General features: G+C 41.4%; 1 protein-coding gene across 3 annotated transcripts in view; it reads right to left on the minus strand.

The window, feature by feature from the left end:
* Nucleotides 1–22,940, minus strand: part of pde8a (phosphodiesterase 8A) — a 31,229-nt gene extending 8,289 nt beyond the window's left edge. Inside the window, exons 1-8 of one of the 3 annotated variants that reach the window (XM_077712646.1) lie at nucleotides 21,462–22,940; nucleotides 5,710–5,766; nucleotides 3,082–3,272; nucleotides 2,185–2,241; nucleotides 1,358–1,412; nucleotides 1,009–1,097; nucleotides 640–718; nucleotides 359–499 (exon numbers count right to left, since the gene is read on the minus strand). In XM_077712646.1, coding sequence (XP_077568772.1) covers nucleotides 359–499; nucleotides 640–718; nucleotides 1,009–1,097; nucleotides 1,358–1,412; nucleotides 2,185–2,241; nucleotides 3,082–3,272; nucleotides 5,710–5,766; nucleotides 21,462–21,614 — 822 coding nt within the window. In that variant the 5' untranslated portion in view covers nucleotides 21,615–22,940. Of the gene's footprint in view, nucleotides 1–358; nucleotides 500–639; nucleotides 719–1,008; nucleotides 1,098–1,357; nucleotides 1,413–2,184; nucleotides 2,242–3,081; nucleotides 3,273–5,709; nucleotides 5,767–7,091; nucleotides 7,116–13,485; nucleotides 13,712–21,461 lie in introns of those variants that run through there. The other 2 variants (XM_077712647.1, XM_077712648.1) reach the window with 2 other exon arrangements.
* Between the last annotated feature and the right edge of the window lie 1,706 nt (nucleotides 22,941–24,646).

Raw genomic sequence — 24,646 nt, forward strand, 5'->3', positions numbered from 1 at the left:
GGTGTGGCCAAGCAATCTAACACATGATCACAAAAAGACATTTTTCTTTTTTAGTATGTACTTATACTGCAAATATTGAGAGCGACTTTTGTGGAATAAATGAATTACAAAGGTAGCATACATTTTGAAGGAAGAAGTCACATTTTCATTGCTTTGAAATAACCCTGATCTAAATAATAATCAATTCTTAACTTTTAATATTTGGGAATATATATATTTTCATGTGGAATATCTCAAACAAGATGGCACTAAAAAGCAAATTATTTGATATGACAAAAAAACTAAACAAAAATTTTGTTACCGAGGCTAACAAAAATTGTGCAAAGTTAAGAAAAAGTGAAGATGAGATAGTTTTTACCTTCCCTTTCCGGATGCAGGAGTTTATTGTTTCAAGGAGATCAGGCTTATTCTTCTCACTTTTAGGCACTTCTATTATTTCCTTTCCTATGAGTTCACCTTGTTGGTATCCCATAATGGACTCATAGGCAGGATTCACATACTGTGGAAAGTATACAGAAGAATTTGAAGGTAATCAAAAATAGTAATCTAACATAGATTTAATATAAAAAAAAGAGCATATTTCTACACGACCCTGATTGAAATATTGAAAATTGGACAGAAATTGAACAATTTAATTACCTGAATGACTTGATCTTCAGAAGTGATCTCGATGGCCTCTTGGCTTTGTTCTAGAGCTGTGAAAATAGCGTTTCCAGCCCTTGGACAGGTAACGAGAAAAACAATTGTCCGTTGATATTGTGAACAAAAGGACTTGTTTGCACCTTAAAATTGAACAAAAAAGTTCCTGTGCTACTGTTGGCGATTCACATCAAATCCATAAATTAAAAAAAATGGATTAGAAATTGACCAATGCTGTCCAACCTGAAAATGGACCCCCAAATCCAACATTTGTGACTTTCTGTGAGTCGAGTTTTGCCCAATATACGTGTATACATGTAGTTTTGCATAACCTTTTAAAAAGATAAAGGAAAAAGTTGTCCAACTCACTTGAGTTTGAACTGCGCAAGCACCTCTCCGTGCTCCAGCAGCAGCAGTTCATTATAGCAAGCCATCATATTGGCATTCTCCACATATCTCTGCGGGTCACAATTCAACAGTGCAAAATGACCATCAGCTAAAAGATCCATTTTACACAAGCTTGCTGAAAGAAATGTGCATAGGAAAAGCCATAGGAGAAATTCTATGCCTTCCTCCTATGTCTCCTAAGCAAACAAAGATTTACAATCTATATCCCTGTCTTGTATAGAGTGTTGACAGAAGCGCTATGAAAATATTTCATGGGAGGAATCCAAATTTAGGTAGAGGACGTACACAAACATACACAATGGGCTCTCACCCTATTAAAACCGGCGTTGATCAAGGGCAAGACAGAGGCTTCCTCCCTGTCTGGCCTGAAAAAGAGAACATGGCAGAACATTGAACTTCAGCCTGAACTAGTTTTTGTATTTTTATACTATTTCTGCTCAATTCGATGTATTTTATTGCAGGCTAAAATGAATAAGACATTCATTTCTATTGTCATCTATGCATTTTGGACTAAAATTAATCACCCCAACTAGGTTTTTGGCCCGAGAATGAATACCAAAGTTCCTTTTTGATCTCCAGAACAGGTCTAAGTTCCGGTGTCATCATAGTCTAGTGTTTATTTTATATTTAAACATTTTGCTACACCCATCCAGATTGCTTGAACATTCTCCATTCATTCGGAAAAACGCACAGGATTAACAACAAGCCAATGAATGGGAAGAGCCGAGATCGTAGTATTCCTTGCACAGGCATCATCGTGCTGATAAGGGAATGTGCCGGAATGCTCTCACAAAATACACTTAAAATGAGTAAAAGTCCTTTTCAGAGGGTCTCATTTGACATCATTTTGCATTCAGACCTATAACATAAGTGTGCAATGTTGGACCCAATCAATGATCTCTTTAAAACGCAGTCTGTGCTCATTGCAACAGTTTGAATGGACTGCCCTTTCAAAACAGCACGGATGGCCACCATTTTGAGTTAATATCCCTGTAAAGTGAAACTAATCGGTCTTGTAAATTTCACACAGCACAGAGAAGGACAACTGGGCCTGATTGAAATGTTTACCGGCACAGTTGAACTGTAGTACTTGTTGAAAAAGGTATCTTTGAGCAGGGGTCAGCGAGTTGTACTTACCTCTTGACAACGGCGACTATCACAGTGTTTTCTGAAGAGCTGACCGCTCTCATTGACCTGAGTGTAAACAGAGAGAGCCCTTTAGCCCACCGTGGTCCCTCTGACAGAGAAGCCCGTGGCAGCAAATCAACATATTTTGCAGTTTTTCACGCTCCCTTTCTCCCGAGCGGCTCCAATGACGGAGCAGGGCCAGCGGGCCCAGGCCTCTGAAAGAATGCAGTGTACGGGTCCGCTCATCCGCCTGCGGTTTCCCCCGGCCAGCGGTCATAAAGACCCTTTAGTCCCCCCCCCCCCTCCCGGTCTGAGCCCGAGCGTGTACACTGAACATATGGAGCGGGGCAAAATGAATGGAGTTAACATATACGCTGGCCAGGGCAAATGAATGTTTGTAAATGCGCTTTTGGTTTGGACGGATGCTAAAGATAGAAAGGCGGCACACGGGCCGACACGGCTCATTTCTCATTTATTTAGCACTGACGGTTCACTCAAAAGAGGGGAACCCGCCGTTGGATAGTTGATTCCCAAAACACTATAAAAAGGACATAAATGCCAATTGTGGAAGGTAAAGCACAAATACAAGTGTGTCGTGCAATCAAAAAAATGCCTTAAGGGTTTTAATGTGTTGTTGTTGTTGTTGTTTTTTGCATAAATTCTATATTTGCATGTAAATTTGAATCACAACTCATTATAGCAAGCTCTGATAGTTCTCTATTTTTTTAAAAAAAGAAGTGAGCAATGGTAACTAATCCACTTGGAACCATTCTTTTAGTAGAATTTTTTAAAATTGGAATGCCCATTTAACACGTAAATATATCCTCCTTGGAGTCAATCAATCTAAACCTTTGATAAGTAAGAGATTACATCCTAGTAGTAATCCAGCAAAGACGAGCGTCCTACCGGCATAGTGCTTCAGCGTCAAAGTGTCTGGAATGTCTGTGGTCAATGATGACGAGGTCGTGAAGCTTCTCGGCAAAACATTCGAGTGCCGACTCGGGCGTGCGTGCCATGCTGCACCTGTAGTTGGCCTTCTCACAAGCCCAGCAGAAGCCATTACTCTGACTGTCCTCTTTGGCAAAAACTAAAAGTACCTGCAACACAAGAGATTACTCAGCACATCAAGCCTTGTGACTCATTGGGGGGCTCGCCTCGCCTTGTCTCTCTGACCTCGTGCAATGTCACTGCACTATACGCTAATAATAGCCTATACATTCATTTTCTGAGCAGCTTTTCCTCACTAGGGTAGCAGGTGAGCGTAATTTACTTTGGACATACGTTGCAAAGAAGAAACGTTTTACAGTATCGCCTCAAAGAATATTTGCCATTTTGAATGAGAGTAAGTAATGCTGCCAGCCTCCAGGCAAAACGGACTGAACGTCTGTCTATACCTCCGTCAGTGTCAGTAAAAAAAATAGCATTCCCTGCCAGTTCTCCCAGTTAAACATTGATCTCCATTTCTGCCAATGGCAGGCAATGAGTTAACACACGTTAGTGTAGCAAACCAAAATGTTGAGAGATGGGGGAAAAAAGGGCAAGAAATGTACAGTCCATTGTCAGAAAGCTTGATCTCAGTCGAGCATTTGTGTGCAATGTGTGTGTCAATACCATATAGTATCTTTTTTTAGGGTGGGCAGGGGAGGGTGCAGGTTTTTGTTCCAACCGATTCAACGATGACAGTTTAACCCATTAATAGAAGCAATCCATTGATTGTATATGTCGAACATACCAGATTGGCGGAAAGGTTTTGTGTTTTGGGTTGGAACGAAAACAGGCACCCACTGCTGCTCTTTGTGGAATTATTTGGCCCTCTAGATCATGTATTTCACAGGCTGATGTCTCTTTAGGAATTCACTAGTTCGATTTAGCCGCTGCAGTGATATTTGACGTGATTGGTGGAGTTGCTCACAGTCCAAAGCGCTGCCGATGTCGTCAAAACTGTCATCGAGAGGCCTTTGCCAGTAGACTTCCATAGAAGCTCTTAGTTGCGTAAATACTGGACTCGCAAAGCGGGCCGCCCTCCAACAGCGGGGCTGCACTCAGAGCAAATTCATGAGTCACGCTCTCAAACAGACGTCACCCCCCCCCCCCCCCCCCCCCCCCAACGTTGGCCAGGATCAGATTCGGAGCGGAGAGGGGAAAAGTTTGATTCGGCAATTGTACACGGCGTGTTTCATCAAGTTAGCATACAAAGAGCAGACGTTATGGAGAAAAATAGAGTGGATTTTGTTTGGGTAAAGTTAGATGTTTTGACAAGTTGGATTCTTTGGGACAATTGGTTCAGGTCTGAAGTAACAAAACACGGCCTGATGCCAAAATGCAGCCCACTTTAAACCTTTGAGGAGTGTTACTAATGCAAAGCATATTGAGCAATTCAACATTTTCACGACATGTTGTATACCAGAAAGTCGTAAAGGCATCACGACGGACATAAAGTTTGCACAAATTTAGAACAGAATCCCACATTTGGAGAAACGGTGGAGTCTTTTTTTGGATTGATGTTGAAAGCATGAGAAGTTGGCCAAATTTTGTGAGCCTCGAGGAGGAGGAGCAGAGATCAGCTGGGACTGACAAAAACAGGAAGGGGTTATCTCTCCCTCGTTTTCCTAAAAGATACTTGGTGCACGCCCATTTGAAATTACAGGACGTATAATTTCAGGACTTTCCATTCAGTGACACAGCTTAGAATTCTCATCTGAAAATCTGCTTCCAATTATTTTTCTCATTCAATGTATTTTAATTTTAAATCTCCACAATCCCGGTGCAACAGGGCACTAAATTATACAACGGAAACTTGGTCTCAGAATAGTGGTCCACCCAAAATACACTCTGCTACCTTGATTTATGTGTGCCTAAAAAATACGAGTTTTTTTTTTTTAAGTTACCAGTCGTGTCTTGTTCCAGTTTGTATTTTTTTTTAAATGATGGGAGCATAAATTACGAGTTTGCTTCGGATACACACACGAGCGCCTTTGTGAAACGCCAAATTTGTCCTCTTACTGGAATTTTGTAGACTGGGCAGAACCAATCAAAAGGACTATCAATAAGTAGTCTGTCTGTCTCATAATACAGTGGAACCTCTAAAGTCAAATTCCCCCTCGGTTGTACATTGAGCAATTCAACATACACAAAACAGTGGCCTCTAAAGTTGAACCGCCTCTCTGTCTACTTTTTTTTCCCGCAGAACTTTGGAATTGTTCATTATGGTATGAACTTGGGCCTAAACATTTGACCTTGTTGCCTTGACAACCAAAAGCTCCATTGCACACAGTATAATCATTAACTCGGATATAGACGTACAAACTATTTGAACTCGGGAGTCATTGATCAGGATTCAATGTTTAGTGACATTGGCGATGATAGGCGTCTAAATTGTTTGAATTGGGAGGGCTGGCAGGCCTTTCATTACAAATGAATTGGACGCCTATCACTGTCAATAATAGCAATAGAAGGAACTTCAGTTGATTCGTGTAAAAACACATTCAATCAATCACATGGTGTAAATGTAGTACAAACAATGAATAAGATTACCTGAAGTGGGTCTTTAAATAACTTCATTGGTCCAAATTGCACCTCTGTTAATGTAGTCTGAAAAAAACAGGACAAAACAGGATTATGAAACAAAAAGAGTATTTTCTGAATCATACAGGTCAGCTTTTAAGTGCAGTGAGGCCTTCTTTGTACAAACACTATCTCCCCGATAGATGCTCAACATTTTTCCAGCTGTAAACCCTCTCTCTCAACTCACTTCAACATGCCGGGTAGTACACAGATAAGATAATGATTTTGCTATTTATCGTCAATAGAAAACGTGTGGAAAGTATTCCATTCACTCCACTTAACCCAGTTAGAAGACAATCTTTATGTCTGCAACAAATTTCACTTCCTTTGGACTAAATGGAACCCAGCTCAGGGGTTAGTAACCATAGCAACCGAGCCCCTCGTGGAAGGCGATCCCACTAGAATTCCTTTTCTTCATAAACAATCTACACATGTGGAAGAGAAAGGAGGGGCACCCCAGGCCGGCCAACTGTAAGCCTCCCGCGGACTCGGTGACACAACAATGGGGGACCAAAGCCGATTAGCCTTCGGCGTGGCACCGCTGACGTCATTCTGACACTGGGCCGTTTGTTGGCGTCCGAGTAGTATGACGTCGGGCGATCAGTGATGTCCTGTGATCATCTGATCCCTCGCAGACACGAGGACACCGGCCACATGATCGGCTCACGAACAACAACGTTGTGGGCACGTGTGGATGAATGGATATTCATTCACCTGTTTTGTATACATTTCCCTGAACTTGCCAATGGGTCAGCAAGGTCATGAAAGAAATGCTCTCCTTTCTTATTTTTTTTGCATTGGAAATGTTGATAATCAGAAATCGTCTTTATTTTGGCTTTTAGTTTTTCACACAAAAACAATGAGAGCAGTGAAGGCCAATAGGATTATTTAATTTACCTCTAAAGCCAAGCCAAGCAAAATAACATCAACATTTAACTTAACCTTGTAAAGACATGGCATCCACATACTATTTAGACATCACATTTTGATTTTTATTAATAGCCTACATGACCCAGAAAAAATGTTTTTTTTTACTGTTTTGAATTTAAATGCAATTAAATGAATTGTACTGTATTTTTAAAGTAACTGCCTTATAAAAGGTTGGAAAAGTAATTTAAGCGTTAAAAAAACACATTACACGTCTCAAGGGGATGTGAACATCACATATCTAAACATTTTTTGTAATTGTTTATAATTCATAATTTTACAATCAGTATTGGTTGAAGAATAAAAAAAAATAATGCTGAAATACAAATGTGAAAAATGTATATTGTCAGGTTTAAGACCATATACATTCAATAATATTGGAGCAGAGGAAACACACAGCCAGTCGTGATGAGAATTTAACTCACTTCATATGAAGGAGGAAGCCAGAATAGCCAGAGCAGAAAGATGGTCTATCTTCCTGAATGACCATTTGGAATCCCTGGCAACTCCCCACAGACAAACTGGTTTTATTAACACAGGATCATGTGGCAGAGACAAACTTAAGGCGGGAAGAAGTAGACAAAGAAATGGAAGTGTCGTGATAGATGACACCCCCTTAACTAAAAGGTGTCATGATGGAAGTTTCCACTGGGTCATGCAAAATTCTATTCTTGTGACTACACTATATAAACCAAAAGACATAATTGTAAAGTTGCGTAAAACATTAACAAGTGCATTTCAAAGGACATACATATTTCCTATTGGCTCTATGACAAATCCGCAGCCAAACAGTGACACTTAGTGACACCTTTGATGGTGGTGACACTGATGATTGTAATATTGATTGAAGGTCCCTATGACATTTAACCGTGACACGGATTGAAAAATTATATGCAAGGATTCGTGACATCCACATCCCCTATAACAAAGAACAACAACCTGTCAATAATCATAATGATGTCTTTAACATGTCTCAGTGACTGTTGTACCTTTTCCATGACATCATTGCTGAAACTTAATAAAAGCGCGACTTGGGACTTGGGAAAAGGAGAAGGTCCGCCGAGCCGAACGCGAGTCCATCATGGACTCGCGCCTCCAACCTCTCCCAGCCGCGCGGTTGCTTTAAAATATAACACAGTCTCATGCCTCGTAAATGTTGGGTCTGAAGTTACAGATCCCCATACTATAATAATAAGCATAAAATACATTCGTACTTCACATATATCATCCACAAATGAGCAAAATTGTAAATTTCAGACTAACAAAATCAATTTGGTATCGCCCCGACATCCAATTATAGCCCCTCACTTTTCACCATCCCGCATGCACTGGAAACCAAATTACGCCATTCATCGAGGTCGTAGAGGTGGAAATAGAGCCTGTACTTTCCCCGTTGTCGCATTTGATTTCAGTGATGTTGACCATGTGTGTCAGAACAAATAAGTGGGCCATCAGCTTTATCAACTATGACTAAAGATTCCGACGGGCCATTCATTTTTCCTGGAGATGTGAATCAGAACATTCTCTCCTGAATATGCGACCGTGGGCTAAGTGTCTCTGATGGAAGACAAACTCCCTCCCTCAAAATCCATTTTTTCCCCTCCAATGGTGATTGGTAGGAAATTAGCTGAGGTTACGGCCTTGACGTAACAAGTTTGGCCACTCTGCCTGGAGCCCAGTACAAATGCTCCTTCTCCTTCCAAAAGAGTCTTCCCTCTTAAACAGGCCCTGACAGGACTGTTCCAAGTCCAGCTGCTGTGAAAAAAAAAACCCACCAAAACACACGCACTGTACACAAATGCCGTGCATAGTGCAGCAGCACAGTGCAATGAATCAGCCAAACGTTTGCGTCCCGTAAACATCCCACCGGTACTGGAGCGGAGACAAACAAGGCGCAGGAAGTGAGCGAGCGTGTTGGCCTGCGGGCACGCAATCCAAACGTGGCCAGTCCAATGCGACACGGAGAACGTGACAACTAGAGTGCGAACAGTTGGCAAACGTACTCACGAGTACAAATACCTGTGTACAAAAGACGTAAAAAAGGAAAAATACTGACTGATTCCACCACTGTAACCCAACCAAACACATCCAGTTAAATGTTTCTTAAAAATTAAGGACAGATAAAGATCTGCAATTGCATTTTCCATTTTGATGAAATACAATCTCCTCAATGACAACATGAAAACAGCTCCAATCACTATGGAGATTTCCTCCCGAAAATCTCTCTGAACGCACGGCGTGTATTTACATAGCCGAGTTCCCCGTGACCCTATATCCTGCTCCCGGCATATCCGGCCTAACAGATCTCCTCATGTTTCTCCTCTTCCTCATCCCTCTCCTCCTCCTCATCTTCGTCTCGCCCTCATCATCGCTCACATACACACTGTAGCGCACGTGCTCAGAGAGAGCGGCTTTCCACTAAAGTGAAAAACAGGAAATTGGATGACATTGTTCGCTGCGCCGACGTCAGCGGTGAGAGATAGAAAGCGTAAACAGCTTCCTCCGAGCCGGAGATGGGACCAGGATGCGGGGAATCTAGGGATGACCGACCCGCATTTGCGGGAAAACCTATGTGGCTCATCCGTAGGGGAAGCGGGTTGAGTTGTCACAGGGGTCGGTTGTCACAATTGCTGTGTCGACCACCAGAGGGCAATGTTGAGTCAAACCACTATTGAGAGAGAACTATTATTGCTACTACGACTACTATTGAACAATCGATTTGAACATATTTAAAGGTCTTTGTCACTATTCCTTCTTATCGTTTCTATATCTTATAAGATGTGTTCATCGGAAAATATTCATGCAAGTGTTTTAATTCTGATTGTCAACATCATTCTCCCTTACCAAACCCCACATTATTTTCGTAGGCCGCTGACTTCGAACAGTAGGCATGCGTCAGGCGCTCGTAGCAAGTTTCGGCAAAAGTAAAGGGATGCGACTGGCGTGTGCTTGTGTTGAAAAGTGTGAAACCAATATGGATGAATCAATGTTCCTTATTAGACGTGATTAGGCGGAACAGTCCTGACGACAGGTGTGGGACGGACACTTTGTACCAGAAAGACAGTGCTCACTCACACTGGGCACGCACGGCAAGCAAAATGCAACGCCACAGTGCCACACATCAACCTTGCCACATGCGGAGATACTCGTATGGTGGCGCACGTGGACACACATGGTGTGTGTGTGTGTGTGTTTATGTGTCCCTTGGTGTTAGCTCAAACAGAATTATTCACTTTCATGTACAGCTACTTCCATTTGTTCTGAAAGTATCCATGACAAAGGTGGCGTTCAGATCAAGCCCATGAACCAAAATAACTCATTGCATTTTATTTGTACTTAGCTTAATTTAATTGCACTAGAATATATAAGTATATGTACTACATATGTTCTTCTCAAAATCTTAAAGCCTCAACAACACCTAAACTTCATTTGACCTCTGAACTTTGGAATACGAACTGTTCGACATTGCAGTACTTTTTGCAAAACCTGCAATCCTCCAACAATCAATGGAACCGAAATATTTCAAAGGGGTGTCTGATTTGCGATTTTACAGTTATTTTGATACAACACCATGCTTTCCTCATTTCGAAATCACGAGAGCATGACAATACATAAAAATTGATCAAGAGGAGTTCGCCAATGCAACGTTTTAAACAGTCAAGGAGTCAGAAAGTACAGGGCAATGGACATCCTTGTAAATGTTCTTGAATGAACCATAAATTGTCCCAAAAAGTGCAGACACGCTGTACATTTCGGTCTGTTGATGGCCATCCAAATCATTTGAACAGGGAATAACTGTGACTCCAAATGCAGAGTCTACAGTTACATGGGGTAGATTTGCATTTAACAAAAAAAAATGCCCTTAGCATATTCAGTATGAAGGCAGCATCGGTCCACAGGACATTTACATTAGGCAGCCAGGCAGAAGACTTTAGGTGAGTCATTGGCCTGGTTGAGGGAAACCAGGCCACTGTGGCTCATTTAGTCCTTGAACATCCTTGCTTTTTGCTCGCTCTTTCTATGTCAATGTTCGGAATGTTCTCGGTAAAATGGTCGCCGTTCTCCATGGATTCAACATGTGGAACCGGGACTTTCCATGTTACTGAGAGATTCTATTGGATATACATTTAGTAGGGCTGTTAGAATTAATCGACAACTAATCCATTGTCAAATTCATTGAAAGCTATCGTAACCGCATTGAATCATTGTTTCATTCGATAAAGATTGCAACTAATGGAACACGTACTTGGAAATAGTAGCTATAGACTGCTCAATTTTCAAGATGTTTTAGAATGACTTGTATACTAAAGTATAAGCCACGTGTGATATGAACCAGCATCTACATGGCACGATTAGAAACGGAATCAATGACGTGTGGTTGGAATGTGGTTAAAATTTCCTTTTTCATGCAATCAGTCACAGCCATCCTAAAGAATGAACATACACGTTTCTATCCACGGCAGTTTCACCGAGCATGCTGTGACCTTTATTATGTTTGCCGACACCTAACTAGACAACTGCCCAATTCGAGCGTGCATGAATATAAACATGCTCGCACAGAAGACTGGACTCCGTTTGGAAAAGTAATTGACCTTGAATAACGTCTGTGACTTTAAAATACAGGCTTGCAGAAATTTGGCAATTTCTCTTCCTGGTGCATACCTTAACGCTACACCGTCAGATTACCAGGTTGTTCGCTACCAGCAAACGATTCCTTTACTCTCGGAGAATGTAAGCGTCCACGGCAGTGAATGAATTCATTGCTACCTTTTCATATTCGAAAACTCACCTCGAATTGACATTGTGTCTTTTTACATCTATAAATTCTACATTAAATTGACCACGATTCATCTTATAAGTGGAAACACCTTGTCAAGTAACTACTGTACTGGCATGCAATCTGCTTATTTTGGTGACTATTATGCCAAAATGTACTTAAGTCCCTCATTAAGAGCCAACCTTCAATTTAGTTAGTGACTGCTTCCGTTCTCTAACTTAGAAAATGTCCCGAATTTTGCAATGAACTGACTATCGATGTGAGCAAAAGAAAAATACCGAGCACCTGCGTGTAGTTATTCTAAACACGAAAGCGTGCGCATAGTGTTTGTGGTGTAAACTTAGCAGCGTGACCGTCTCTTGTATACGTCCTACGTGACATTAAAAGTCCTCTCTGGGCTTCTGACGCGGCCTATAAGCCAGCCTGCATACCCCGTGTCCATATTGGCGCCAGCGTGTATGTGAGCGGCTGAGGCCGAGCATAGTGGCCGACCGATGGGATTGGGTGGGGGCGGGGGCGGAGGCAGGGTGAATGGGGGGGGGGGGTGGGGGGTCAAGGGACTGCTCAGAGCCCTCACTCACTCGCCTACGGGGACATGAGATGAGACACAGACACTCCATAAACATGGAACACACGAACACAAAAGCCTGTATGCTTGCTGCATCTGAGGTGGAATTTTGGGGGCCTGTCCAAAAACTAATCATGCATTAACGGGGTCACACGCACACTACCGTGGGTTTCTCACGTCTCTTCTCACTAACCGGCTTCAATTCAATAAACTCTCTCAATCTATTGGGGTTTGGTTGTGCTGGGAAAAATCTAACCTTCTAATGATTCTTGCCAGGATGGACTGATCATCCAGACCATTTTGGGACATATCAGAGGAACTGTGCAAAAAATGCAAAAATGAAAAAGTTGAGAGATAAACGATAACTAGATTTTTCAAGTTTCCCATCAAAACCCAAAAATAATTGAAATTGGATGACTTGAAATATTTCAGTTTAGCCAGATTTTGGTTACAGTCTACTTATATTTAAGCTCTGAAATGCATTTTGCATGCCAAGTTGATTTGAAGTCGATGAAATGTCGTTATATATTTTTTCATGTGGAAAATAAGGGTAGAGGGTTGTGAATTTTGTGTATCAAATGAATCTACATAAATAAACTGAATCCAATAATGCTTTTTACATTTGACACAGCTCACTGAAGAATGACAACAAACTTGCCAGGTTTAGAAAATGCAAGTTCAAAATCAAGCCATCCCAATTTCTTAAAGCCTAATGTGAAGTATATCTTGGAGGTAATATACTTCAAGAAATAATCTACTGCCAAAAAAAAGATGTTTCCCATCTTCCGTACTATGATTACATCCTCCAAAAATTCTGCTGACATTTTTGGCCAAAAAGAGGGAAAACTGAAATATCCAAAAAAAAAAAAACAATCTCAATGCCTCTGCATAACTCCAAAACAGTCAAAACTCCCAATGAATTTCATCGGCACCTGAAAGTAAATGTGAGGATCCACCCGCAGCCTATGTGTAGTCAGCTGAACACCAAACAGAGCACTTTCTCCAATGTTCACCTTCAAGATATTTCTGTCCTTATCCAGATTACTGTGAAATCCCCATAAGACCTGGACAATCCTAAGCCACGCAGGCCTCGGTCAGGAGCAGCCCCCTTACTAAAACCTCCTGTCTTCTATATCACACCCCAGCATTGTCGCCCCAGTCCAGTTTCACGGAGACGGCGTCCCCCGCCCCCCCCCCCCCCCCCCCTCCTTAAGGGAAGAAACCCAAATTAGCCATCACGTTCCCCCCTTCGAACCTATTTAAAATATCACTGCATTCTGGCAAAAATGATTTTCCCATTCCACGTCTAGTTGAAGGACAGTGTCCCGCCCCGCCTGAGGCTGGGCGGCCCACTTCCTGGCGTTCTAGGAAAGGTCAGAGGTCAATAAAGCAAACGGACAAGACAAAGAAGCTTGGCAAAGTCAAAGTAGGACACCGGGCAGTCCGCTGACACAAGACCTTCTTTTAATCTTACCAGGAACCTTTCCATTGCAGCAGAGGCTCCTCCTCCTCCTCCTCCGCCTGGTCAGCATGTCATCAAGACTAGCAAGTTCCAAAAGAGAACACTTCCATAACATTACGTTGCCAGAACCAAACCCAACCGTCTTTATTGCCTTCGCTGGCACCGCAGCCCCAGAAGAGGATTACTAGAATTAACAATACGCCCACTTCGGCCCCGCCAGCGCCACGCGCACTTTGACGGGGGCTCCACCTCTCTGACTTGCCTGATTTTTGACAATATGAGAGAAGGGCTATGAAAGCAAAAAGCATTATATAATCTCTCTGGACTCTCCCTCCCCCATCTTGTTCACCTGCTAAAACAGGGGCACTGATGTCACCGTTGCATGAGAGATCAGTGAGTGACATGAGCCGCCGAGCTGGCTCAGATCTTTGCACACAAACCTCACTTGACATATATACATAGTGTTAGTCAAGTGACTGGGAAAGGTTCTGCCAATGCTCGTTGGCAGGAATCTGCTAACTGTTATGTGTCCATTCACTGTATTTACTGTAATCAAACATTTTTTTTGTTTGTTTTTTTTACCGAAAAGAGGTAATCACCTCATAAAAATCAAGATGTCCCGATCAAACATCTGGCCCAATTGCATCATTTTCAGAGTTGGTTCAAAAAGATTGGCTATGAAAAATGTATTTGTTATTTTTTTGTTTTATAACGCAACATCGCATCACTATAATTGAGTTTTCATGATTTCTGATGTTTCTTACAATTACAATTTGAGCAATTTCTTTTGGTATTTCTTATATATGTATGTTTAGTACATATAAAACATGTTAACATAATGGCTACCAATGTCAAATCCATTTCAACTGGAAGGCCTGATGATCACAACCAGCGTCTCCCAGTTGAAATTGATTAGACCTCTATCACATTAAATGGCAGCCAAATCAGTTCAATTGGGTTTTTTGTGTCAGTAACGGTAGGTCATTGGGCCTACAAAACTGAACGAATGAACAATGACAGCTTTTACGACACTGTCTTGCTTGGGAGTTTCAAACAGGAAATGAACAGCAGTCTCCCACACCAAAGTCCGGTGTTTGTGCGAGGCGTCCACATCCCCGACCCGCCCGGCGGTCCCCACAACGACACTCTCACTGCACAATGACATCATTCAATTGCCTACTAATTTACGGTCAGTATTAGATTAAAATACGATAGCGTTTTTCTCTCCTCTGCTTCGATCATTGCACTAACAAACAATTTGTTAGGATGTATTCTCAATGACTACAGATACCCTTACTAGGCCTGTTCACTTACGCTCAGTGACGTACTTTGCTGCTTTGTGCCTATTCAAATGAAGAAAGGCTTTGATAATGGAAGTGGAGTCCTCGAGAATTTTTCCATTGCAAATTTGCTTCAGATAGGCTGCCAATTTTCTTAATGATTTGTCCATTGGATTCATGGCTATAAAACTAAATCTAAACGTGCAGGGGCTTTGAAAATCTTGCCAAAGGAAGCGTCATCCTACATAGCGTGCTGTGCTATACAAGGCGTTCCTCGGTGCTTTGGAGCTCCATGAACTGTTTATTTCGAAGCATTTGGTAGAGTTCTTGAAATTTGTGGAAAAAAAACAACAAAAAACAGCAGTGTTTGAGATTTAAAAATGGAATTTCTTCCGTTTTGAAGTTTGAACCTCTTTGCCAGCCTTTACTGCATTTTCAAAAGAGAGTGATGACATTTTTTTCCCTTTAGTGCACTTGACTTCTAGTATATGTAGTGACAAGCCAACATTGGTAAGAATGGGCCACCTAAACTGTTGGTGAGAATCCGTAAATATAGAAAAAATTGGTTGGAGTCATTGCTGTCAGAGAAAGTTTAACTGAAAAAAAACATACAATAGATTGTTAGCTATAAGGTTAGGGAGTCAGTGTCATTAGGACTTTATCAGAAGATATTTTCTATCTGAATGAAAGTCATTCCTGTAATTCTAATTTTTAGTCTATCCTTTCTTCATAATGCAAAACACAGCATATAATTATGTTAAGTAATTAGAATCTAAAAACTCACCAAGATCATACAAATGTGACTTTGGCTTAAGGAATCTTTTTGCACATGCGCTCCTTGTGTGAATACCAAAAAAACACACTTAACACACCAAGAGAGACGCTGACATTGTGACACAATGCACGAGTGATGAATATCAGATGTAGCGGTCTTTTGTAGCGGACAGAGATGGTGTGTTCTGTACACGGTGTACTTTTCAAAACCATTCATCAACCTTGAGCTATCTTAGTACAACTCACATGACATTGCTGTACTATACGTGCGGAGTCCATGAAAAGGGATAGAAAAAAAGGATTTTAGTGTAACAGTAAATTGACACTATCCTATCAAGGCCTCAACAATAAGGGAAATATTTACCCAAACATTTGGTAACATTTTTTAATTGATGATTTATTTGTGCTCTTGATAGTGAAGCTTTAAATGTCATTATACTTATGTAATGACAATAAAAGCATTCAATTTAAATCTCATTTGAACTTATTTTGTTCTATTCAGGACAACACTAATCCGTTTTGAGGCATCCCAGTAAAAAGGGACTGTTTATTGTTAAATAAGTTAACATTGTTTATGAACTTGGAATTTGGAAAAGAGAAAAGTCTACTTTTTTTTTACTATCTTTGAGTATGCCAGTCCACAAAAGACAACTAAGGTTTATAAACAGAATGGATTAATTGATGTCACCTTTAACACTAAACATTACAAATAATTAGGTGCATCTCAAAACTAAGAAATTCAAGGTGGAAACAAAAGTTTGACAAATCTGAAATTGGCCTTGCTACAACCTTTGAGCTCAATACTGCACAATGGCTCTTTATGTGGAATAAATTGGTATTCCGAAAATGCTACTCGCAGTATGAAAAAAATACAAGAGTGGAATGGAGCCAAGTCACTCTTCTTTAAACAGAACCAACCGCACAGTAAACATGTGGACCTTTGTTGTGTAACGTTTCCTAATTGAGCAAAACTATCACATGCTGAACTTATGACACAAACATTCTTTTCAAGGGACACCACTGACTATGGTCTTCTTGGTAAAAGGCTATTTTACTATACTGGGGGGTTCCTTTTGCCTGGCCAGCAAGCACATCATGAGAGAACATACTCGGAACCACGAGACACTCTCTCTATGAGAATTGTTTAGTGGTACTTTGAGATATGGGTCTAGGGTTCTGTGTAATTAGTATTAAGATAATAGGCCCTGGTTTTAGACAATTGTTTGTCATCAGTCAAAGCCAACTTACATTCAACTCATGTGCCACAGGTGATAGATGGGATAACCACTAGCTGGGCCAGTGGACAGGAAGGGAGGATGGGGTCAAACTGTAGTTGACGATAATGTTTAAAATAAAACACAATGAGCCTCTAAAGTCATTCTGCAAGTAAGAGTTTGACATGATGGAAATGACTCTTTCTTCTTCTCATTGGTGGAGAGGCAGATTTCACATTTCAAACTGGATTTAGAATACATGCTTTGAATGACCCAATTCCACATTTTCCCTCCCATGTGGCCCTCTTTGCATATGCGTCATGGAAGTGTAAGAAAAAAGAAGAAAAAAAAATCAAGGAATAGGATACATTTAGATCCTAATCAGACCCACTAAACTAACAACGTGACTGCAGTGGAGCTGGTAATGTGTACAAGTGATTGATTCAACCCCCTTTAAAGAGCTTGTCACTATTGTTGGTACGTTTAGAAAAAGAAATAACTTCATGAAGATCTACCATCCACACATTTCTGGGTCATGTAGGTCACAACAATAACATTTGGTACACAAGTGTGGCCTTCTTGAATCAAAATGTGGATGCCAGATCTCAATTGTAATAATATAAGATTATTATTTGTTAGTTTTTAAATTTTTAGGTTTTAAGTAAGGTTTTAGGATACATATAGTAGAAATAAAAATAAAATAAAAGTATACTCACAATAGAAAATAACTGATTAGAGGCCCTTATATCACTCTAAAGTTTGTTTTCATAATGGGTGTCATTGACAACAAAATACATCTTTTTAATCTAAATCGGGGGACTAGCTTTGAATCTTCACATTTCAATCCATTCTAACCAGGAGGGTTGGCAGCAATCATTCACCGCCACGCTCTCGCAATCAAAACAAATTGGACGTCTACGGCCCTCGGTACGGCCGACAAGGTCAACGAGTGCCTTATAAAGGGTTACATAAGTTAGTGTTTTTGAATTTGTAAAAACCATAACGTCCGGTTAAGTACGCTGGCTGGAAAAGTCAAGGCCGGACAAATGTCGGCGAGGTTGGCCGAGGCTCGTGTCTGTCTGCGTGCCTCTGAAAAATGCCCACTATCACAGGACCTTGTACCTTGCCTTATCATGCTCGGAGCAGCCCAGATGGCACCGTACCCTTGACAAAGCCTCACGTCACACTCCCCAAAAGCACCATTGAATGTTTCTCACACTGCGGACGCCCGCGCGCCGTCTCCTGGTCGCCCGAGTTGGGAACACACAGTGCACATTTGTTTGACTGTGTTTTTGTAAGAGGCGAAACTTCACTGTGGCTACGAGCAGCTGCGTGTGGTTGGAGAGGATAATTATCATCCTTACAGGGATGAATGTGCGCACAATCTTCACAACCATAATGACACAAACCAGGGAACACATGCACATTGGGATGAAGAGAAAAAATAACATTGAAAATATTGCACTAAGACAACTGATTATTTCACAGTTTACAATATTTCCTCAATTGGGTTTTTATGGTCAGGCTGTCCCACTTCCACAGGAGAGGTACTGTACTCTGCCAGAATCTTAGGCAACCATTAGAAGAAGTGGGAGTTATATTTTAGAATTGCCAAAATTACCTCCCTCTTCTCTTCACTTGAATACAACCAGAAACCATTAAAAATGCTGGAGGGGCTCAAGTATAACTGAGACTAATTTCTCTAGTACTCACAGTTGTTTGCGATTGTGGGTATTAATCAAGAAAAATGTTCCAAGAAAGATTTTTTCCAGAATATCTGTATTTGTGTATTTATATTTCCTGCCATTTTAGTCAGAGTCCCTACATTTGAAAACAGATGGGTTTTTTTTCTAGGCTTTACGTTGTTCACAAAGGATGTAAACATATAGCAGGAAACTGATACACAAGTTAGAAACAGTGTAAGCATTGTATTTTTACAGGCTGAAGGCTTGTCAAGTGGCCACTCAAGTTGTTGTTGTTGCTCTTCAGGACAATAACTTGAAAGGCCTTTTTCTTCATTGGTCAAGAACCGATTGTCTTATAATTTGGTGGCTATCTAGCATGCAAATGTATCTATCGATCCTTGGAGCCGATTTTTATTTTTGTATCTCGGCTGCTTAATTAATTCCAAGATCATTAGCGGCTGTGTTTCCTATGAGGTTAAGAGTTACTTAGTAAAGGGCATGTTCACACAGCGCATGTCCGTAGGTTACAAGTTAATCAGTAGAGGACATGCGCGCACAGCCTTCAGCTTGTAGTGTGATGAGGCGAACACGTGCTTTTTTTGGACTACAAGCTTCCACATTTCTCTCTCTCTCTCTCTCTTTGTACCCTGCAGCTTTAATAATGAAGCTGCTTAATTGCTGATTTTCATAGGCAAAACATATCCCAGAGTGTCATGGGATGGCGCTACTTTAGATGTTTTTAATCTCTATGAACCCTTTGCTTTGTTTCCTTGCGATAGATAACACTTCCAAGGCTCTGTTTGTAAGAAGGCATGTTATTTACAGGAATGTGCCGACTTGTTATCAAGAGAAGACTCTTAGTGCCACTATGGGATTTAGGACTAATGATAGGTGGTTCGACAGGTCTTAAAAAATAGATAAATACAATTGAATAAAATGATGCTGCTACTAGTTGAGCTACACAAATACTAAGAGAATTTCATTGCAGTCTGATGCTTGGGGACTCTACAAAATAACAATTTTGGGCTAAACCAACAGTTTTCAAAAGTAAGAATATCTACAGTGCACTAGGATAAAATGGCTATTGTATGTTATTGCCAAGAAAGCCCAGATATAAATTTATCAAGTACTTTCAGGTGTTTATGGCGGAAGAAGGCTCCATCTCCTCAAAAATAAGATATCAGGAGAAAGTAGAATTGATTGTTTCTTCTTCTTCACAATTGCAGTGACCTGGTTTTCAAAATTAAGGGAATTTGTGGTTTCAGAGTGGCTGCGACACTGGCTGGCCTGGCGTCTAGTTAATCTAATCTAATCTCATATTTTCAATTCATTTCCCTGGTAAAATTTGTCCCCACTACCACAAGTTTTTTTCTTCTCTCAAATTTGAAGGGGAAATTCAACAAATATTTGGGTATAAAAGGATGAAGAATGCATACATGATACACTTGTATGAAATGTTCTCTGAATTAAAAATATCTCAGAGGTTGCTAAATCATTTCCTGTTTAGCATGGAGTTGATCAATCAAGTAATTGTTTCAGCTCTACTTCCTATCATCACCTACTGGGATTTGGTCCTGCTGTTAAAAAAAAATCTCTCTGGGTTTGACACTTGTGCATTGGAGTTTAAAAAGGGGCTTCAAAAGAGTGGCATGCACACAATTTTTCAAAACAATCAATAGCTAACATTGATTGCCTCATGGCGGTAGACACAAATCCAAAGTAACACCAACCAACACATGACCTCCATTTAACAGAGAAAGTGTGCTTTTTTTTGCCATGTTAAACGCCAATTGGACTGTGCCAGCTACCGCGGTAATCTACAGAGGATGTTAAAGATGACACCTTATAGATTTGGGATTAAGCATTTCCATCTGAAGGAGATTCGTGTGCCATTAGTCTAACTCAATCAGGGGAATAATTCAATCAAAGGCACAGTGGGGGCGTCTTGACGTGGGGGCATCTGTCAGGATGCCGTCTCACTGCATCCACTACTGACATTTAGTCACAAAATTCATCTTGACACCAGCGCTTAAACAGAGTGCAGAACAAAATGCACATGTACAAAATGCAAACTATTTCAATGATCATCTTGTTCTTAAATGAGAAGCTCAATCCAGGCAATGGTCACTAAACAAATCATTTTTTTCATCCCCCACCCTCAATATCAAAGACCAAATGCAGTTAATGATGGACTACAAGGCCAAATATAGCCGTAACTGTGGCAAAATTGATTGGTAAATGTTCTTTAAAAGCCCTAAAATGGCTTTAGTCATTCATCTCGGCCCACCGCACAGCAAACACGCCGACGTGCATGCATTGCACAACATGCAAATGAGGGTGAAATTGATCATCATGTTAATGGGAAAGCACGGCTCTTTTCGGGGCGTCCAAGTAGCATCTCTCATTATGCCACACTTGTTGTCATGATTTGTGGTCTGATAGACAAATGGGACTGCTAGAATTTGTGAGGACGCAACATAGATCTCCCCTCCTCTTCTTTGTCGTCAAATATGGATATTCTTTTTTACCTTAAATCGGAAGTTTTGGGCCTCCTAAGAATCATTGAGAATGCATTCTAACGTGAGATAGTAGGAAAGTGAAGTAGAGTCCAAATATGTTGAGTGATTTCAACTCAGTGAACAATGCACAAGTGAACTGAACCTCCCGATACTGATAAAAGTAGAATTAATACATTTAAAGCCCGGGAGGTCATGTTTAAAATGTAACCCATTCTCCACCATTGACGGCAATAGACATTCAATTCATTTTGACTCTGAATGATGACTGCCGACCCTCCCACTTGCAATGGAGTGAATGTCCAACACCATCAATGGCATCCATTGAGTAAACTTTGCTGACTTCCGACTACTCGCACTTTAAGAAGTGCTGACCTAGATCATCTTCTTAAAAAGACATATAGCCAATGATTCCCGAGATTTGAAATAAAGCATGCAATCGTCAAACTAAAGTCACCTTGAGCCTTTGTTGCAATGACAAACAAACATTTAGCAAAACATGAGAGCGCGTTCCCTCACCTTGCAGCTCAGAGGTTTGAGCGGTAGTCCCGAGACAGGATTTCCTTGATGCTGAGTGGTGTTCGTCTGCTGGGGCGAGTGGGATTCCTCAGACTCTTTTTCACTGTGGTAGACCACCCTATCAGAGATATGAATACTTGAAGCACAGCCCATGCTTCAGTCCACTTCAGCCTTCTTTTTTCTCTCCTTTTTTTTTACTGTGCAAGTGCTTTACTTAGAGGGGCACCAGAGTGTCATTCGCTCACTTCTTTTTTGTTTTTTGGTGGCACAAAATGTCCAGTCGCTTAGTTTAAATATATAAATAGATATATGTCATCTTGGCCACGGCAAAGACAGTTCTCCAATGGCTGTGAAAAGAGGCATGAATAATGACTTTTCTCCTCCCAGCCCCCTTTCCAGGAGATGAGGAAGCTGATTTCCTCCCTCTTGTAGTTCACATGAACTTAATTGGAGATCTGGAATCAAAAGCAGCAATCCTCCTTTGGCCGGTGGGGGAAAAAGTTGGGTCAGAGTTCAGCTGGCTTTGTCAGATTCCTCAAGGCTCCTCTGGTCGCTCGTACCACATCACCATTTTTCATGTTCCTCTTTTTTGGGGGGGGCTCAACTTCAGTCATCAAGTAGGCCTGAGCACACTTTCGCACTCACGCACGCACACACGCACACACATGCACACACACTCACACACACGCACACATTCACGCTCACATTCAGTGCAGTTTCATGCAACAGTTTTATCCATTTCTGCGTTGCAATTTTGCAATGTTAGTCGTCATGATCCAACCCGGTGCCATCCAAAAATACAGAGAAGGGCTAAATAGCGAGGCTTTCGTAGCAATCCGTTGGCCCACTTCAGACGAGGACAGCCAGGGTACGCGTCGTCGTCACCACGTTTTGCCCAGATCCCAGGTCGACCACCATCATCATCCTTCTCCTCCTCATCATCATCATCATCATCACCCTCAACGGGTTCCGATCTTCACACCACACGGCATTCGCGTGGACGGACACTCGTGTCAAATCATTCCCGGTGGAATCCCATGTATCAGCTCCGGAATTGACCAGCGCAGGACGCGTAGGGTACAGCCGGCGTTCAGGCATCCGCTATCCGCTCCAAGATGAGCTCAAGCCGGACTCAGGGTCGCCAGACTCCTCGCTGTTCTCTCATTCCGCTGCTGGTGGTGGCGTTGCACGGCGAAAAAAAAGAAAAGGAGGATGAAGCTGTCAAATTGTAAGAATGACGAACATACCAACGTCTGGAGACAGCCCCCCGCCCCCTTCTTTTTTTTCTTTCAAAAAAAGCAGTATTATGAGGCAAGTTTTCGCTGCAGGATGATAAAAGGGGACGATCGAGAAGGAAGACGCTGCATCGAGCTGGTTGTTATTTTTTTTTAGCCTTGTGTTTTCTCTGCCTTGCCTGGCGTTTGCCCTTCCATTTCTTCGTCACTGCTTGACAGCGGCACATCCAATAAAAGCACCCGCAAGGATTGACCTACAGCCTTTACTGACGTTAATGCAAATGAGGTGCGCGCAGCTAATGGGAGACGCGCTCGCACAGCCGGTGGGTGGTCCGCCACGCGGCGTGGGAACTTTGAACACACCAACAAGGACGGATGCACTTTTTGCCTTCGCCACACGCCGAAAACGGCTTCCTTCCTCCTACATCGGTTGCCTTTCAGCTTTTAGCACATATCCTTTGCACCACAACCCCATTTCATAGATTCTGTAATATTTTCTTTGTCCATAGTAGCAGAAAACTGCATGGAACTAGTGAGGAAAAGTCCTTTCCAAACTTATAAAACATAGGGCTCGCGGGCCGCAATTGACCGGAAATGGCACTCCAAAGGGACTAATCTGGCCCACAAGGTTGTTCAAACACGTTGTTGTTCATTTATTCTTTACATATAAAACAAGGCAAAGCTTTAAAGGCATATAAATAATTCTAAACAATACAATGTCCAAAAATGAAATTACTAATTACATCAAACTGAATTCAACCACAAATACACACTGGTTGTAGCCCCAAGTAACACTCCAGTTTTGATATTTTTCCACCCTATTGTTTTTAACTTATTTTGCGTACCATTGATGGCTGATAGACACCCAAAACTGGGAAGACTGGCTGTGAATGGTCATTTTTCACTGCCGACGATAGTGCTAGACGGCCAATCAGTTTTGACTAACAAAATCTAAAGTGAATCAAACACAGGAGTGGGCAAACTATTCCACAAAGGGACGCCCGCAGTGGGTGTAGGTTTCCATTCCAACCCATAGAGAGGCCACCTTTTCACCAATCTAGTGTCCTGCAAGTGCAATCAGTGGATTGCAGTCAGGTGCTCCTTGTTTTCTGCCGAAATCTCATTGGTTAAAGTGCCTTTGCCATATCGGTTGAAACAAAAACCTGCAACCACAGTGGGCCTCGAGGACCAGTTTGCCCACCCCTGGTCTAACGCTAGAGAGAAGAAGAGTTACCATCGACAAAAGGTAACATCATCTGAGATTTCGCATTCCAAAATCTACAAGAAATAATTCCAGTTGCCCAAAGACAGAGTAATAAAAGCAAAACAGAAAAACAACATTTAAACTAAATTCCATGTACTATGGGGGTTGAAGGAAGCTGCTAGTTTTGGTCATCAAAATTGAACTTGTTTTATATGGGTTTTTTTTACTTTCTTCTCATTTTGCAATTGTCAGTCAGAGGTCAAAAATATAAAAGTCTTGTGCCCCCGCCCCAAGACTTTCATGATGACAGTTGGGCTTGCTTTACGACTTGACCAGACACAACATAGAAATGTGTCGCTATTCTCTTCTATCAAGTATTGTCTGTACGCGATGTTCTTGTCTTATCTTTGTTTTTGTTTTACATGGAGTTCCTGGTCACGACTTCCAATAAGGAACACTTAACCCTTTATTATCCAAACTTGGAAGTGAAGCATTTTAATCCTGTGTGCGAATTTTTTTATCATAAGACAAAGTAACATCTAACTATAATGCAGAGAAATCTCAAATCTTTTTTTTAAAATAACATATAGATGACTTGGTTAAATCCCATGCCGTATTTTCTTATCCTACTCCGAAAACCACTATGTAAAAGAACACATTGTCACCATCCCACCAGCTGACTCTCATACAAAGTACTAATATAGATTTTATACAAGCGCATGACTCGGGGATGTACTCTTTTCCCC

The sequence above is a fragment of the Stigmatopora nigra genome, chromosome 3 (assembly GCF_051989575.1).
Source record: "Stigmatopora nigra isolate UIUO_SnigA chromosome 3, RoL_Snig_1.1, whole genome shotgun sequence".
In the NCBI taxonomy this organism is placed as follows: Eukaryota; Metazoa; Chordata; class Actinopteri; order Syngnathiformes; family Syngnathidae; genus Stigmatopora; species Stigmatopora nigra.